General features: G+C 39.7%; 1 protein-coding gene across 4 annotated transcripts in view; it reads right to left on the minus strand.

The window, feature by feature from the left end:
• Positions 1–18,866, minus strand: part of SOX5 (SRY-box transcription factor 5) — a 288,474-nt gene that overhangs the window by 167,016 nt on the left and 102,592 nt on the right. The window contains exon 6 of one of the 4 annotated variants that reach the window (XM_069003504.1): positions 14,253–14,330. The exons of the other annotated variants lie outside the window; for them this stretch is intronic. Coding sequence (XP_068859605.1) covers positions 14,253–14,330 — 78 coding nt within the window. The remainder of the gene's footprint in view (positions 1–14,252; positions 14,331–18,866) is intronic. 4 annotated transcript variants of the gene reach the window in all.

Below are 18,866 nucleotides of genomic sequence, written 5' to 3' on the forward strand. Positions count from 1 at the left end.
AGGAAACAGCTGGGCTACATATGTCCATGGGTAGCTTCCAAGCCTACTAAAAAGCTCCCTTCTCTGGCAGGGATAACCAGCCCTCCTGTTCATGGAATCTCTAGTTCCATTCTGGCCACATGTTAGCTCACATAGCTTTTCATTTCAGAGGACAAAATCAACTTCTTTATCCACAGATGACTGTAGTCACCTGTGGTGCACAATGATATCAGGTCACCATTGCATTCTTGTTGCACATAGTACCTAATTTTGTGTATGGTCAAAAATACACCACTTGTTTTCAAGTTGTTTGCTCTCTTTTGCAATACCCATCATGCTGCTTTGATGAAGTATATGCTGTATGAATGGAAAGACATTTTTATTGTCATTTCTAGTAAAAGAGCACTTAATTCACATAGCCAGAAAAGGTTCCATAGTACCATAAATAAATTAAGATTTTAACATTCAAATCAATAATCTATGAATGCCACCAGAAACATGATTCTACTTCACCTGCAAATATACAAAGCAATTATTTTCACAACTGCTCACCAATGCCTACTGCTAGTCTTATAAGAAAGTTAACCTAAAAACAAGGGGATGTTTATTACGAAGAAAAGTTTGGAATAGCCTTCAGATACACTAAACTAATTGTTGAACTAATTATCCCTTTGGATGTAAGCAAGGAGCCTGCAAACCACACCACCAGACAGGAACACACGGCTAAGCAGGACATGGGGAGAGCAGAAGGACTTCTTAAGCTAGATTTGAGGCCAAAACCAGCATCTCAATCAATGACACCCTCAGGAATAGCCAGGTTGTTGTCTGAAATTTTTATAGTTCCCATCACCTGAATGCACTGGCAGTCGCTCCATTACCTGTGTGCTTTTCAGACTGTCTTGTTTCACTGAACAGTCACCCACTCCAGCAGCAGTGTCACACTCCACATAAGAGACGTGCAATGCAAAGACATCACACCAGTCCTTCAGCCTCCCATCAGAAGAGTGGATGTTCATTTGAGGGTTACACAGGCCACAGCCAAGATTTTCTCAGCTTCCATCCTCTTTATTGGTATACAGCCTCAGGACAGAGCCTGCTTCCAGGGTGTGAAAAATTCAGGTATTTCTGAAAGTCTCTCTGTCATACACTCTTCTGGACTGACAACGAGATGTTCACAAAGCCCTTCTGAGGACTAAATACCTGAGAAAACCACCTCTTTCACAGCACATTGCTGAGCCAGGGAACAAGCCTGCATTCCTCCTCTCACCTCAGAACAACAGGGAACTCCAGCTCTATCTCTGTTATTTCTAACATGCTAACTTCTAAAGTATATACTCCATTGTCTTACCTCCCTTAGTGACAACAGACCCCATCAAGGCTACAAAGTGTATGCTGATAACCCTTCAAAGCACAAGGTTGCAAGTTGCAGTATGATAATTGCCACCCCTTCCTCTCCTGTGGGTGTGGAAATCTTATTTGTGTGCCAGGGCAGCTGGTGTGTGCTCGACTCACACCTCCAGTAATCTGGCCTTCCACATCAAGCCTGGAGCCACTGCTGGCTGCCTCAGATTTATACGGAGGTGGGGCTGCATTACTTGCAGGACAAACCCAAATTATTCTGAAAAAACAACTGCAACAGTGTAGTTTGTAGTCACTGCCCAGTTACCCTCCATTTAAGAATCTGTCCTTAAAATACACAGTGGGATATGGCTGGTTCAAGAATCGATGCAATCTGCCCTTCCCATTTCCGCAGATGAGCAATGGTGTCCCCCAGAGAAGGGCTCCGTGAATGGCACAGGATGTCATGCACAGGACAACATATCTTTTGTCACTGAAATTCTTTGAGATTCAGTGCTTTGGATTCCCAAAGGCATTCAGGAGCATAAATCCCTTTCTGGAAAGGAATTAGGGTCCACCTGCCTTTGGATATCCAGGCCAGGGAGTTGGCCCAAAGAACACCTTCTGCCAAATGCTGCATTTCACCGGCACAATTATTGCTGGAACATCTTTTTCAGCACACACAATATTTAGGATGATCCCAACTCCCTGCTAGCACTATTTTCTCCACCCCTAATTAAATTACATGTAAGAATGAAGCAAGTTTTTGAACCTTATTAGACTTTAAAAAAACCCAAAAGTTAAATTTTTAAATGTGCCCAGTACTTTCTTGATATTCAAAAAATAAATTAATACATGAAACAGAGTAACTCACTTTCAAACACCTGAGAAGCAACCCCTTCCTTTTTAATTGAAGTTACACCAGTAGGAATCCTTATGAAAAGAAGGGCAACAGTGAAATAAAAAACTCCTCTCCTACACATGAAAAAAAGAATTGTCCTATTCTGTGTTCTTCAGCTTTCTAATGCCCCTTTAATTCCTGGCATCTCTAAATGAAAGAAGGAATTGATTTTCTCAGGAGTGGTCCACCCAGCAAAAAACCATGTGTCAGATGACAGAAGGAGGTAGTATACTGAACTTCACTGAAATTCTGAAACCACAAAGATATTTTAATATTTCCAGAGACTATTACAAGAGTAACAACATAAGAACAGAGACATCTTGAATTAAATAACATTAAATTTCACTTCAGTTTTGTTTTTCTGTCTCAGTTGGACAGAGATACTCCACCGAAATACATATTCCCCTGAAATACATTTTTGTATTAGTGCTACCAACAGAGCCAGTTTCTAATTAAAGGCCCCTAATATCTTGTTAATATTAACAGAGGGCCATGATTTTGGTCTGCTAATTTTTTACATCTTCAGCACATCCATGATAAGTAAGAAGGATTTAAAAAAGGTATTCAATGACATGACTATATGCTAACTTTTTATAGGTATTGACACATCATTAAGGATGTTCTAGGGAGATTCCATGGTTTATCTTTTGACCAAAAAGATCTTTCATGCTGATCTGCCACTTTTAAAGTAATTAAATGCTTTCTTGAACAAACCCTAAAACAAAGCCCCAAGAGCCCCCAAAGGTATGTAATCTAAATAACCATAAAACATAAATTGAGGGCTACAGTGTTTGGCTAGAATTTCAGGGAAATCCTTCTAAAGCTCAACCAAACTACTTCTCAAATCCAAAATTCAACAGCAACAATGTAACCATTCACATAGAGTTACTACAGCATTTTTACCTGAAAATCTCAGAGCAACTTACTTAAAAATGGAAAAAAAATTGAGTCCTGAAGTGCTGGTAATTTTCCTCAAAATGACAAATGCGAGGATTGTGTGTGATGAGGCTGAGGAGACAATTTTCTAAATAACCGATCTTTCAGCCCTGGCCACCACCATCACTTCCCACCAGGAAAAACCCAGCAGCTCTGGCCTCGGGATGCTCGGCTGCAAAGGGAGCCGTTGATCCCTGGGGCTCCTCACCTCTCGGCCTTCCTTACATGTCTTGACAAAGAGTCTTATTTGCCAATGCAACAGAGCAATAAAAAAGAAATGAAAAAAGTAAGCGAAACAAGCACTCTTCTCACAAAGCTGCAACTTCCGCTACTGAGGCCTGCTTGGGGTTTGGGGTTATTCTGGGTTAACTATCTCTGCTTTCAGAAACAGGCCCACACAGCGCCTGGGCATTCCTGGCTCCCCCTGTGCCCATCCGGGAGAGCATCAGGGTGAGGAGCTGGCAGGGGCAGAGCCCTGCTTCCGAATGGAAGCCAGGAAATGTCCTGCTGCAGCTGTGCTTGTTACTGGCATAATCATCAGCCTCCACCCTCCTCCCCCACCCTGTTTTTCCTTTTTATTTTTCCCTCCTTCTTTTTTTTTTTTTTTTTTTTTGACAGCTGTCTTCCTATCTTCCCAACAGGTGCTATTAGGCCTGAACAATGGCGAAGGCTTTTAAGCCACTGCTGTTGACAAGTGAAAGGGAACAACAAATGGCTCAGTAGTGCTCTTCTCCCAGGGTCACTCAACCAATGGTAATAGTTATTATTTTTATTTATTAGCTCTGTGGCACTGTCCTCCATTGTACCTTCTCCAACCTCCCCTTTCCGTGACAGCAAGGAGCTTTTTAACTTTTAATAAAAATGGGGGAGCGCTTAGCTCCTGAGCTGGCTCTTTCTGCAAAGTGCACAGCTAATGAATGTTGTCCATTTAGATCTGGATAATTTATGATGTCAGCGGAGCAGAGGTGGGGAAGGCTGGATCCAGATACGGCCATTACTTACACTGCCAGGAGTGACAACGAGAGCATGGGGAGGTGGAAGTCAGACAGAAAGAAGAGGTTCCCTCACCCTGTATTTGGGGCTTTTTCCAGGATGATTACAAGATTAGCAGATAAATATGACATTCCCTCTTTTGAGGTTGATGTAATTTTTCTTTTCCCTTGTCAGCATTTTGCTGACTGTATCATAATCCTCTTCAGAGAACAACGGCAGGTGGAAGAAAAGTTAATTTTCCCTTAAATGAAAATGACTGCACCCATTTAAACAATGCACTCAGACATGTTACTGCCAAGAGAAAAAATTGTGCCAAAATGTTTTCTGATCCTAATATATTTCTGATACACATACATTTACTAGATGAGGTTACTCAATTAAAAAATGGTATGCAACAGATAAACCCTATCAAATGCAAGCCCTGTGCTGTCACTGTCCTGGCAAACCAGGTAAATAGGAAGGAAAATCAGGCAATTCCATGGCCAAATGAAATCAGTAAACCAGAAAGTGACCTGGAAGCACAAATACACTTGAAAGTTGAAAATGTAAAGCTAAAAACCATCAAAAACATATTGTGGAACTGGTTGGTTTAGAGTCATGTGTTCGATCAAATTGAGGTAACAGTACGTACATCTTTTGACCATCTGGACCCATTTATTTAAATTTTAAGTTTACGTGATCATGTAGTGAAAGGACTACAGACATCACATTGTGTATGTACTTCCTAGAGTAAATGTGTACTATTATAATTTGAACTGAATGATAACATTGAAAGAACCAGAAAATACTCATTTGGGATGTTAATAAAACCATTAAAGGAATTTAAAAAATTAAAAACAGAAAACTTAAAAGGATATCCCCCTGAAACAACAAAAAACCCCACACAGCAGGCCCGGATTTCTATTCTTTTTCAAAATATGACAGACTGTTTTACCATTGGAAGTGAGAATTAAAGCACATATGCCTGATGCTAAACAACTACACATCCTGAACTCCTCTTGCACAACATATGTGAACACAAAATCTCAATTATTGATTGCCAGATGCCAGAAAGACAGGAACAATAGTATTATTAATAATAACATTAAAAAAAAGGTACACTATAAATCAAAGCTTCTGAAGTGCAGGTAGTTTCACAGTAAATCAGACTGCTAGTTGTGATGTAAATGATATTCGCATAAAATCATTATGTCAAATTAAGTGGAAATTATTAAGGCTAATGTCATCCTTGGACTTGCCTAAAATAATCTCCCAAGACTTGCACACAGGCTTCTCCACTGAAGTACAGCATTCCATCTGCCTTGACAACTTGTTCTGTTTGTTCTCAGTTGTCTCCATTCACGGATTTTTTGGACTCTGTTATTTTCAGCGTAAATAGGGTGAGGAAATACACTGGGTTTCCTTTTGATCAAGCATTTTTCTTTCTGAGTTAAGGAATAACATCGAGATACACGGGTGGTTCAGCCATGTAACAGCTGTGACAGGTAATCCCCAAATACCCGAAGAGAAATCAGAGAAAAGTCTGTTATGCATAGCTCTTTAACATAATAGTTCTAGACAAGGGGAAAGGAAAGTCAGAAAGTAAATGCAGAAAAGTCAAAGAGGAAAAAGGAGAAGAGAGACAAAGAAAACAATGTTGAGAACAAGGAAAAAACAAGACTAAGAAAGGGGTCTCATTTGTCAAATCCAAAACGTACTTATACTACACAATGCACTGAAGGAGCAGGAGAGTTAGGGCAACTCTGCAGCCACTCCCTGGCTATTGAAAACTGCCACCAACATGGAGCCATTCCCCAGCCATCAAACAGGTAACTGCAGCAGCCTGGGTAAATGTGAAACAGCTGTAACAGGAACTTATCAGAAAAGACAACAGGATTTAGATTGAAGCATAAACTATGCCTTCAAATTACTGCCAGCACTCCAAAGAGAAAACATCTTTTTTATCAGAGAGGAATCTCACTCAAACCCTGCAGGAAAACTTTTTCAGACTACTTTAGAAAACTTAAAACTTCCTTCATTCACCTTAGGATGATAGAACTTCCTCTGCAAACAGCTGTCCAGATCCACAAGAAGGATCATCTGCATTCAGCATGGCTTCATGAATCACCAAAGACAAGTAAGGTGAATACAGGGCAGGAACAGAATACCTTCCCAAGAATTAAGGTCATTCACTAGGCAGCTCTTTACACAGTGTTGACAATCAAGAGGCACTACATTCCCCCTGGTAAAAAGAAGACAGACCCCAGAAATACAGAAAATGTCAACATTTCCTCTGATGAAGTTACTTTGAAACAAGAAACAGTTCTCTCACTTCTGCACTACCAATCTCATCAATGGCCACCTAGAATTAGCCTTCTCCCACTTCATCCAACAAACTTGTCCATGTCACTCTGGGACCTAATTTGTTTCATTAAAAACAAGACAGGACTATGTGTACTCATCCTTACAGATTTCTCAACGACCCATTTGAGAAGGCCTGCTCAAGTGCGTGGCCCCTAGACTTAAATTAGGAATCAACTCCTTTTTGCAATTCCAAAGCATTTATCTGTGCAGTCCTAATAACATGAGTGAAAGGGAAGCTTAAACCAAACTGAAGCACGACGAACAAGTTCTGATAAAAAAAGAACCACTTAGAAGAGACAACCTTCTCTGCAACATCTGTAGTTCAGGATCCTACTCATTCTTCACTTCTTCGGTGTGGTGGTAAGAGACATCTGGGTTCTGCTGTGAATGGGCAGAAGCTACACTTTGCTCTGTCAGACAGAAATCTGGTACCAGTGATTTGTATTCTCATCTTGATTATTTCTACCTTTCATGGCCACAAAAGCAAAAAGGTGTCTTCTGACACAGCTCTGACTGGTATAACAAGGTGTCTCTCCAAAGAATCTGGCCTCATATTCAAAGCGCTCAGTGCGACATGCACCTACTGAAAGAACACCCAACCCCAAACTTCTGTGTATGACTGGGATCTCAAGCACTGACTAGGCTACAACTAACTAAAGGACTGGGACACATGGAATAACGCATAACCTGAGAATCAGCAAGACAAACCCTTACAAGGAGCTGGACCCATACTCAGGAATGCAATCTTGCAAGACCTGACAGTAAAAGTAGGTGCTTCACGGGAGTGACAACTCCTTTAAATAAAGATCAGATCTGTAAATGAAGAGCATATAGCACAAAAAAAAGGTCTGTGAAAGGACCCAAAAGTGCAGGGATCTGTGCAGCTCTGCTGCTGGGATTCCTGGCTTTAATTCTTTGTCTTTGTGGGGTAACTCTGAACACTGACTCAAACCACCTCAAAGTCCCTAAGAAACTCAGCAGAATTTTAATGCTTGCATGAAAATCACTCAGGTAACTGTTGGTGCAGCTGTGAAAAAATCAATCCAAGTCCGGTATCAGCTGCACCTCAATTTTAACATTGAAACAGCAAATGCTGATGAACTCTGAATAATAATACCATTATCAAACTGTTATATGGAATCGTATCTTTTGATATTTAATTTTGTGACTAACACTGATATCTCAGTATGGTACCTACCTTTCTTTCCTGACACAATGCTCAACAATATGCAGTTTACACAGAGATTTATTTCACATCTAACAAGAGATGTTTGGAAAAAGAACTACATGCAATTCAGTTTTTCTTTTTCAACTCTGAGATAAAACTAGGGCTGAGACTGAAATATTTTCTCTTAAACCCACCTCTCTCTCTGCGTAAGATAGAGAAGTCTTTGAATAAACATATATAAATGTCCCTCTGGTATGGAGATATGAAGGAGAGTCATATCAGATACATGTGGGTATGCCAGAAAAGGACCCAGGGTCAATATCAAAAGTGGTGGAGTGGAGGGATGTGGGGCTCCTGTGGAGTGAGGCAAATGACAAGGGTGAATTCCCAGATTGCTTGAGAACAGGGTGTCTGGGAAGGTGGGGTGTGGAGTAATTGCAGAATGGTGTAACAGGGAATTTAATAGATCAGAAAAGGCTGAATAGGATAACAGGCCCATTGTTCAGAAAGTTCTCTTTTGTGACCAGGCTTTAAGAGAATGCCAGAGAAACAAATGACTTAATCCTGGGGGGATGCTATGGCATAAATGAAAGTAGTCTATACCTTGAAAGCCGATGGAATAAATTTCTGTATCACATAACCACACTGACGACTGCAGCTTTCAGCAAAGTCTTAAGACTTTGCAATTGACAAAACCCTCACAATCCTGCCCTCCCATGTCCCCCTTTCTCTCTTCAACAGCATTTTCCAATGTACGTGGGGGGCAGACAGGGGAATAACACACGAACAACAAACAGACGTGGTCAAATGCCATGTAAAACACAATGGTTACAGGGTAGCACAGAAGGAAAGAATTCTTCAGTGCTGGCTTCCCTTCTCTCCCATGTTCTAACCACTGACCTAATATTAGAGCTTCCTGGTTCTATGAACACAGTCACTAAGCACTACACCACCATTTACACAGTTTCCTGCTTCCTTGCTAAAGGACTGGAAGTGCCATAGGAGACACTTGGTGCAAAATGTTGGCTAACCTTCCTAGTCTCTCCCTGAGCATCATGTGTTTCTGGGGAACTTTCTTGAGCCCTGTTAAAGCAGATGATGGAGTTGGAGGGTCCTGGGACATCAAAGACAGCATTTTTCCAGTTACTTTAACACAAGCTGAATCAAGAATACAGAAAGGACAGCCTAATTTAAAAAGTAAATGTCACACTAGGGCATAATATGCAACATATTATACCTTTCCAGAATATGTTATACCTTTCCTTGCAAGGATGGCAGAGTAGGCAGCATTAAAAGTGACACCATCAGCTTTGGCTTTATAAATAACAGAAGAGCCAGCATATAATGTATTATATGGTTCAAGGATTAAGGAGAACATAAAATGACTGGAGTTTTTTTCATAGGAAAAAAGGTAGAAATACGCATTTCTCAGTTACCCACAATTTCTTACTGGAAGTAATAGATCATTAGTTAAGAAAAAAAATAATCTCAAGCTCATTCTAACTCAGGCAGAAAAGTGAAAGGTAGAAATATAATGCAGCAATCCACAAACCAAACTTTTTCCAGATCTTTATGAAACTCAGCCTCTAGATCCTCAAATTCCTACTACACTTAGATGGAACCTATTGGTTGGCTCTAAATTTGGCTACAGAAATTCTCCAATTCTCTGTGAGTCTTTTGAATGAAATTCCATTCTAAAACAATTAACAGAGAAAAATTACTTTGCCTTCCAGGAATTCAGGGTTGGAGATGTGTAGCTCATCTGTGACTTGTGGTTTACTTGGTAGGCAGTGTGTTGTACTTTTTATTCTTCTTCTATCTCCTTTTGCCAGAGGAAAAAAAAAGATCACCATAGGTGTACTTCTAGAGAGCTTTGCATAAAAGCTAGGCTTCTGCAAAGCCCTGATCTGACTTTAATTGAAACACTTGTTTCCATATATACTACAGATACTGTTTTTGTAAGAGTTTAAAACATATAAAAGCAGCTATTGCTGCTTTGAACATTTCTAACTCAGAAAAAAAATCAAGGCATGAAAAGTTTCCTCCATCCTATTTAAATTACATTTGGGTAGTTCTCTGTGGGGCTACTACAAATTCCTTTAACCCCACCAGTCTCTTAGCTACATTAAATTAATGATGCGTCTCAAGCACTCACTCTTCTGCAGGAGAGTGTGGAATCTCCAGTCGGACACCTACAATTCACTAAATTGGAAACATTGACCTAAGGGAGACATCAGTGCGTTATCCTTGCAGACAATATTAGGCTGTAATGCAAAACACAGATAATATTTGGGGGAGTTAAGAAGATGAGGTGTACGTTGAGTGGATTTTTCAATGTCAGTAGGGAGAGGCTTCAAAGCACTTCAGTGCAGTTCTCCTGACGACTATACCATTCTAGGTTCACCAGCATATAGTACTACACCCTTCTTTATATGAACACTCCAAACACCCAAATTGTTCCAACAGTCCCTACTATAATGTGTTCCTGCTACTCTATACAATACTTCAATTAAGGCTGAGCTACATTAACTATGATTATCAGAAAAATATGTATTTCCACAATGCCCTTTTTCGTCCACTGTTACTCTTCACTCCCAAAGCTGTGTTTATAATGAAACGTGTGGTGTATTTTCCATTAAAAGCCTTGGCAGGAGTTTCTGTAGTTTTTCTCATGTATCTCAACTTCAATACTCTTTCTGCATTTGCTTCACAATAACCAGTCTATTTCCAAGTGATTAATTTTCTATTCTAAAACAATGCATTCCTTTCCCCTCTCATTTTGCTGGTGTGGGGTTTGGGTTTTTTTTCCCTTTTCTTACCAAGAGAAAAAAATTCTTTTTCAATGACATCATGGTATAAAATTTTCAAAGCAGGTTTTAGCGGGAGATATGCAGATTGCTTTGAAAAGTTACCCTCATAAATAACAACAAAGTACTGAATTATCAAGGCTGTAACTCAGTCAAGAGGTGCTGTAACCATTTAAATTATATGACCTCAGCAGAACCTCTTGATTGAATTGCAGCCTTTCATTAAACCAGGCACTCTGTATTATTTTCTCTGAACAAGAGTAAATCAGGATGGTAAAGAGATTAGCCCCCAAGCCCATCTCTTTGTGATCTAGAGGCATATAATTTTTAACCATTACCTCAATTTTGTAACTTAAAAAGCCTGTGCATAATCTACTGTGTCAATAATTCCCTTCCCTGTACAGGGAATGACGACATGACAAAAGTACTACTGTGTAACCCAGGTACATTTAGACACTATAATGCTTGTAAAGGAGAAAGATCCCACTACTGAAAGCTAGAGAAAAGTGGGGGGAAAAAGGAGGGAAAAGAGAAACTGTAGATTCATAGCACTGCCGATTCATTCACAAAAAGCTGGAAACCAGAAGGGACCATTAGCTCATCTAGGCTCATCTTCTATATATATTACTGAATATTCATTATTTCATCAACCAAAATCAAACCTTTCTCTGATTTATTTCTAACTACCATTTTACTAGAAGAGAAACAGCTGGCCTCTGAGTCAGGACATTCCATAAATATCTCCTTGCTTTTACTGGAAAGTTGTCTATGTAGGGATGAGGGTGGAGGGAACCAAGGTACTTTTAACACTCCCTCTGTTCATCTCTAGCTGGCTGATAGAATGCTGCCTCCATAATTGGAGAGAGACAACCTCCACACCAGTGGTTCTGAAACAAACCCGTGACAACATCATCAATGTTTTGGAACTTTTTATGGAGTGGGTCCATGCAGGAGCTCCTGTGCTTGTGCAAGCAGCCACTGCAGCAGGCTGGCAGGGATCCCTTCTCCAAAGAGCACTTCCCAGGCTGCTCGGCACAGGTTGGGAGCATGATTTAGGAGGAACAAGTTCCCCCACAATTTGTATCTTACCCTGGAAGAAGACGGTGCTTTCCTTAACTGGCTATAATGTGCTTCAGTTTCCCTTATTGCTTGGACTTTGCCTTCTTTTCAAAGCCCCTACATTTAACTTGGTAAGAGAAAAGCTACAGTAAGTCCCTTTTCCTATTTTCTTATATTTGTGTAGCTGTTAGACATTTTGCAAAGGAGGGGAGTACCAGCCAGCCTCTCACAACAAAAGGGCTACTGTCACTGCGCCAGTCCCAGACATGGTGGAAACCAGCCCACAGGAAAAGGCCTGGCTCCAGTGTTAGGCTCCGGCCGAGTACAGTCACTGCATTCACTCAAATTGGCAACAGGTCTCAGTGTTCCTGGCTTTGAGCTGTGAACAAGGGTCGGGATTGAATAACCAATTATACAACCGCTGACTGAGTTTATCCAAGGTTTGCAAACTGCTATAATAGCCCAGTATTCACTGACTGTTTTATCCTTTTCCAGATATAGTGTCATATCTCCCCTTGTGCTCCATTTACATGTCACTTTATTACATACATCCATTAAAAAGGTTAATACAATGTCACAGTCAATGCCTAAATGTTGCCATTCAGTATCCTCGCCTTGCTCCCTGCTACATTTCACATTCACACATTTCTTTCTCTCCCCCTCTCCTGTGGGCTTTGCTCAGTCACACTTGCACACTCTTTCCTGCTGCAAGTTAAATCAATTTGCTGTCAAGAATACAGAGCAGAGCATGAACAAAACGGTAGCCAAGAGTCAATAGAGTAAAAACTGCATGCTCCCTAAAGTTGCCAGTCATGGTGAGTGCTCTGTACCGCTAGTGACGGGAATAACCTTTAAAACTCCAAAAGTTCAGAGAATCACCTAAATTTGTAGACATTGTTGAGACTCCCTGAATCACCTGGGTCTCTTAAATTATCAGGAAAGCTCACTTGCTAAGAAAGCCTTTTAAGTGGCTTTTCTTACTTTTAGATAAACTTTAAACATACCAAAAACTGTTCTTCTCTGATTTTTAACACTTCCCAACTTGACCCCACCTACAACCCAGACGCGTAGGAGGCTGGAAAAGACTGGAAAAAAATAGAACCAAAATTCTCTACATCTTCCTGTGAATTACTGATAGAGATCTTGTTTAAAGTTCGTTATTTTTCTCTTCTGTAAAATATTATTGTCTCTGATCAAATTGATCCTCTCGGCACAGAATTTTGTCTCTGAAAACAGTAAGAAAAGAAAATTACTCAAAATCTTCTACAAGTTCACTTTTTGAGATAAAGGGATTCCTGCCACTTTTTAAATTTCTGTTTTCTACTGCCCTATTAACAAAAAATAGGGCAAGAAATCAAAGACAAAATTTTATGTTTTGATTTTATGCAATATAAATCACTGCTGTTTGCATACATGGTATCACTGACAGAAAGGTACAACTTCTGAGTAAGGTACAACTTCTGAGATGTCAGTACAGCAGGAGATCTTCAGTGGTAACACAGTGAAGCTACATTTATTTAACAAAGCCCAGTTTCATTCCTGATCATAAAAACAGATTTTCATTTAACTTTTTGGCATTTTACAGTTAGGAGTAGGACAGTTCAGAAAAAATAATTTGATCCCATCAAGTAAAGAACTTGAGGATATTTTTTCATTCTCCCCCATTTTCCTGGGGCTTGAGACTTCATCTTTTTGCTGTCTGACCATGAAAGCCATGGCCACAGAAAAAATGTTTTTAAAAGACTACTTTTGTAGAATCTAATTGTTTATTTACTGATTATCAGTCAAGAAAGTGCAAACAGATATTTGAAAATCATCTAAGCTGAGGGGTTTTATCAACTCATCATCAATATGTGAAGTTTGACTGCAATAATGGAAAAGAGAACATTTTTTCCCAATATACCCCCCTGCAAAGGAACATGAAACACACTGTTCATGTGCACTGTACACTACTCCCACTCAGTCAAGACAAAGTCATTCACTGGTTTAAGATTTCAGAAAATATTTTGGTTTACTTTTTAAAAAAACCTTCACACGCGTTTTGGATAATATCTATCTCCCTTCTGAGGAGTGCTCAGGCTTCTTACACGAACCCTTAATGCTCACACAGACCACTTCATGTAATGGTACCAAACTGTGCTACAGGAAGCCTAAACAATCTTATTTGCTCACTCTTTAGCTTGGGAAAAGTTAGGGATATGTGAAGCATTGAGATACAGTGTTAGAGGAGCACAGCAGTCCTGACATACTAAATGGAGAGACATCCAAAATTCACATAACTTCTTTGACTCTCAATAAAAAAAATAAAATTCTTCAAGAAGCCCCATTACTCAATTTAGGATTCCAAACAACAGAATTATAGCAAAAATCTATTTCCAATTAATCACTTTCGTATCTAAGGGCCTGTATGTGAAGTCCTTTTTTTTGTTCTTTTTTTAATGTAATGCCTTTTGAAACATTCACAATGCAACTGCCCACTTTTGCATCATAAAAGATCTGTAGGCACCACACTGTTCAGCTATCAGTAATAGACTCTTGATTGAGTTGGACTCTGAATGACACATGGTAGCAGCAAGTGATAAAAAGCTTGGAGAAAAACCCTCCCCTCAATTTACTCCTAAACCAATTATTTGCAAGCTTTGTGCACCATGAAATTCTATTAGAAACAAATTATATTAGCAATGCTTATGAATGCTATGGCAAGTTGTTATCCAAAAATGGGAATTACCTCTGAACAGAAGAGAGGAATGTAATAATTCTTTTGGCAAGTGGAGAGGCTTCTGTTTCGTTCTCTTGTCTAATTGTTCTAAAGAAAAAAAAATTACACTAAATTTTGTTACCACAGTTTCTTACAACTTCTTAAAACTTGATGACCTGACTTGGTACTAATCTAACCAAGCCTGAAGCAAGTAGCTTCAAAATTGTTTAAGGCAGAACAACTTGTCTGAGCTCCTTTGGAAAAGGACATTCTCCAAACTCTGACTTCTTTTTCCTGCTCATTCAAGCAAAAAAAGGAGAAAATGGGGCTGGAATTTCTATGGCCAAAACCAAAACAAAAAAACAGGACATGACATACCTTGGCAAGTTTACAGACTTTCAGGCAGAGAAGGATGCAAAACTGCATGATATTTTGGATAAACGCAATGAAGAAAGGCCTAACTTGAAAATATAGGTATAAAAGCGTTCTTTTTTTTTCTGTCAGGAAATCCTGCAAGGGAAAATTCCTTCCTATCACCCCTTCTGATTCACAAATTAGCATCTTGCAAATGTCTGCAGCTCTGGTCACCACACAAGAAATACCCAGACAGATGCACTCTTCTGTAGGAGGATATCCCGTCCCTGTGATATCTCAGTGTTACTTTAGCAGTATTGGGATATCATACATCAGAAGATGATAGTCTAGAGCCCTGTAATGTACCTAAAACAGTCTGTGCTACTGTATTTGGAAGAAACTGATATTCCCTGAAAGATGCTGCACCTCTCAAGCAAAAACATCATATTACTGATTTGTGGTGTTTTCATACCACTTTTTGGTGGCTTTTTGAAACCACTTTGGTTATGCATAACCTAGAAAGAGGACACAGTACGATACTTACAGATTGCTAACTAATATTTCTGGTTCAGACCTCAAGCTCTCTTGAACAATGAATAAGCATAATTCAGAATTCATGAATTTGAACACTAATCTACAAATGTGACAAGCCCTGTCTGTCCCACAGTCCACAGAGCCTGAAAGACTGGCAAACACTCCAGTGAGTGATCAAAGTGTTTTGTTATGATACTAAAAAAATCATAAAAGTAATAATTTTACTTCCTTCTAAGTTTGAGGACAAAATCTGACTGGTTAGTTTCCAATCTTCTCTTTTCCTTCCAAGACTTCCTTACTGTGAGCACAAAAATAATTTTTATTAATATTCTAAGTGAAATAATAATTAATATCTAGCTGTTAAATTCTTGACAGAAAAGAAGAATAAAGCAGAGTTTGATTCACTGACTCCTTGAAATAGATTCTTAGGGGACCTGAAGACATTCAGAGTATAGAACAAATTATATCTCATGGAACTCATTCTTATGGTCACTCCGGAATTATCCTTATTTATAATTGTATCTTTTGGTATTCAGGCTATTTCCTTGCCCTCATCAAAAGAGAAGGACAAAGAAGGAAATGTGAGGGCATATTTTTTTCTTCCATCAATTCTAGTGGCTAGATGCCATAATACAGCATGCTTTTATTTCTATTACAGTTCACTTCTTAGCCTAGTGTTAACAATAGTCAGCTTTAAGGCAGGTACAGTAATCCTAGCTTACTAATTGATTATTTCAGAATCATATTATTACTGTACTCAAGAATCAGAATGCTATTGCTTTCATCAATATTTCTTTAAAAAAACAAAGATATGAGTTTCCACCTCTTCAATTTTGTGACTGCAGCGAAGTGCTGGATTGCCAGTGGTTGGTAGATAGATTCTATTTCAAACACGTATTTATCTGTATTAGCTGCAAAATGATAGGGCTTGCAGAAGTAAAGACTCACTTGTTTCACGTTCCTAATCTTCTGCTGAATACCCCTTCATAACTTGACTAGAAAGGGATGGATTTATTTGAATTCCATTTGTGGTGTCATGTGGATTTAAGAGTATTCCTAAAAATATATGAAATCCTCAAAACCTCTGCAAACTTTTCTCTCTGAGCATGGAATAGGTGTAATGAAACTTAAGAGAATTTTCACTTAAAATATATCATGCTATTAACATTTTAACCACCCTGAAGTCATATTCATGTTGCTACATTTTCGAATTATTTTCCACTTTACAAGAAACATAAACGTAAGTTCCTTTGATATTTTAAACCCCGACTTAGAGACTGTTTCAGCCTCCCTCTGTCCAAGTGTTAACTGACTAATAGCTCTGCAGCTGTGGAAGAAAACATCTCTCATCTCCCCCATGGTCCGGCACCTTCCATTTATGGCGGGGATGATTTCATTATGTTTTACCACTGCTGGCTCCCATATTTTCCCCCTAACTCTCTCCCCAGCCCACTGCTAACTGTTATAAACCTTCGAAAGGATTTGGGAAGCTATCACTCAAAGCACCACGGAGCAAGAGCCAATCACCAAGGCAAGGGAAGCCTTCTTACCTAAACAAACCATTATCGGCTCATCTCTTGTCTTTGTACTCTTTTTTTGCTATTACCTCATGGGATTAACTTTTATCTCTAATCTCTGCTCTGGCCAACTGTCAGGGAGCCTAAAAGCTGCCCGTCTTTTAATCTGTGTGTAATAATACTGCTGTTACTAACAGATAACTGTGAAACAACATGGAGGGAAGGAAAACACACAAACACACAAGGGCTGATTGTTGAAAGCTGCTGTGCTTGTTCCTACCTGAAAGGAGGGCAAGATCACGCATGATGTCCATATTGCATTTCCTTCTTTTTCTCTTTCATGTTTTTCTTTTCAATTCAATGCCACTGAAGTGTTTTAATTTGGGGTATCTGTTCTTATTAACCAGTTTATCTCCTGTTCAACCTGAAATGGCTAGGTTTCCAGGAGTATGTGAAAAACCTCATCTACTTGTAACTCCCATTAAACAAAAAATCAGGATGGGTAACATAACAGAAAATGAAAGAAAAAAAAAGGAAAAGAAAATTAATGATCCTACTGTAAAGGGAAATAGCCAAAGCTTCAAAACAGTCAACATTTTAAAGCTTGCCTTGAAATAAGTAAGTCTCTTACTGGGTGGCACATTTACCAGGCAGTCAGGCTTTACTTTAAGTTAATACTTTTATAAGCTCTCCCCAATACTACATTACACCATGTTTTGTAAAACAAGTCTAAGACTGAAAGAAAAACAAAGACCACTTAATTATGGCCAGGTGTGCAGGGTAGCAGTTCTCACAGAATATAGGGTCTTGAGGGGTTAGAGCAAGGAGGCAAACCCTCATAAAAACTGCTCTTGTAGGGGTGTTGGTGGCATTTTTTTTTCAGATTTTATTAAAAGCTTATTAAAGTCAAAGACATGCCCTTTTATTTAAATCTAGTCCTTTGAGTTTGAAAATCAACAGGGGAGAGGAATAAAGGAGCCCTACCAAAAAAATACCAGCAGGAGAGTTATGGATACAGTATTTTGAGGAAGTAGTTGTGAGGACACAAAGGACACAAGTCTTATATGGAATAGCATTAGCAATTTAACGAAGTGGTTAGTGATAAATATATTTTAACTGTTGCACTAGGTAACTTCTAGGATTCTGGCTCAGAATCTTACTATACCTCTCAAAACCTATGAAGCAAACTCATATGCTCCAATCATTCTCCAGATACGAAAACTTAATGATTAGGCACCATACTCTGAATAACCAGCAACCTTAGGGAAGCTGGAGCTGTAGAGCGGCACATGACAAAATTTCCTCCTGGCAGGTCCAAGACAATTCCTTTGAATCTCATGGTGATTTTGTACATCTTAACAGTTGTATAATTTTCCAGCTTTAGTTGAAAAGGCATCATTATTCCCAAGTGGGAAAAATAAGGCAGAAAAATAAATGTCTGGCTCAAAGTCACCCAAGAGGGCCCAGTGGCAGAGCCAAGGTCACACACAGAGTCATTCAGGTTGGAAAAGACTTCAAGATCAAGTCCAACTTTTAACCAACCACCACCTTGTCAACTAGACCACAGCACTCAGCGTCATGTCCAGTCGTTTCCTGAACATCTCCAGGGAGGGTGACTCCACCAGCTCCCTGGGCAGCCTGTTCTGATGCTTAACAATCCTGTCTGTGAATAAATTCTTCCCAAAAGCAGGTGGCAACAGCAGCCGAAAGGGAGAATCCTGGATGCTTTAGGAGAGGGTGGCCCAGGACATGTCCCCCTGGTCCCCAGACACTCTGGCAGGGACAGACCCAGCTCCAGGCACTCTCCCCAAGGACTCTCTCCTCTTCATAGCTTCCCACAACTCTTCCCTGCAACTCACTGCAACTGTCACGACATATCCTGGCTCCTGCCCCCAGAGCTCTGCCCAAACAGGCCACAATACACTCTCCATGTGGCAAAGGCAATGAGAAGCCAATGGTGTCAAATGGAGGTGTCAAAAGGAGGTCCAGTGTGTCCCCCAATGGCTAATGGCATCCATAAGAAACCTGAAAGGCATTCAGCAGGAGTGATTATATTTGCAGAGTATAAAACCTCATCCCCCTGCACAATGTGTTGTAGTAATCTCAGTCACATATCACAGTGACAAGGATTACAGATCTAGGGTCCAGATACAAAAGGCAAGGCTGCAATCTTCAGCCAAAAAAGCAAAGGAAATTTTTAACTAAAGCCATCTGAAACTCCAGAAAGAGACAACGGATC

Source organism: Aphelocoma coerulescens, chromosome 1A (assembly GCF_041296385.1).
Source record: "Aphelocoma coerulescens isolate FSJ_1873_10779 chromosome 1A, UR_Acoe_1.0, whole genome shotgun sequence".
NCBI classification, from domain to species: domain Eukaryota; kingdom Metazoa; phylum Chordata; class Aves; order Passeriformes; family Corvidae; genus Aphelocoma; species Aphelocoma coerulescens.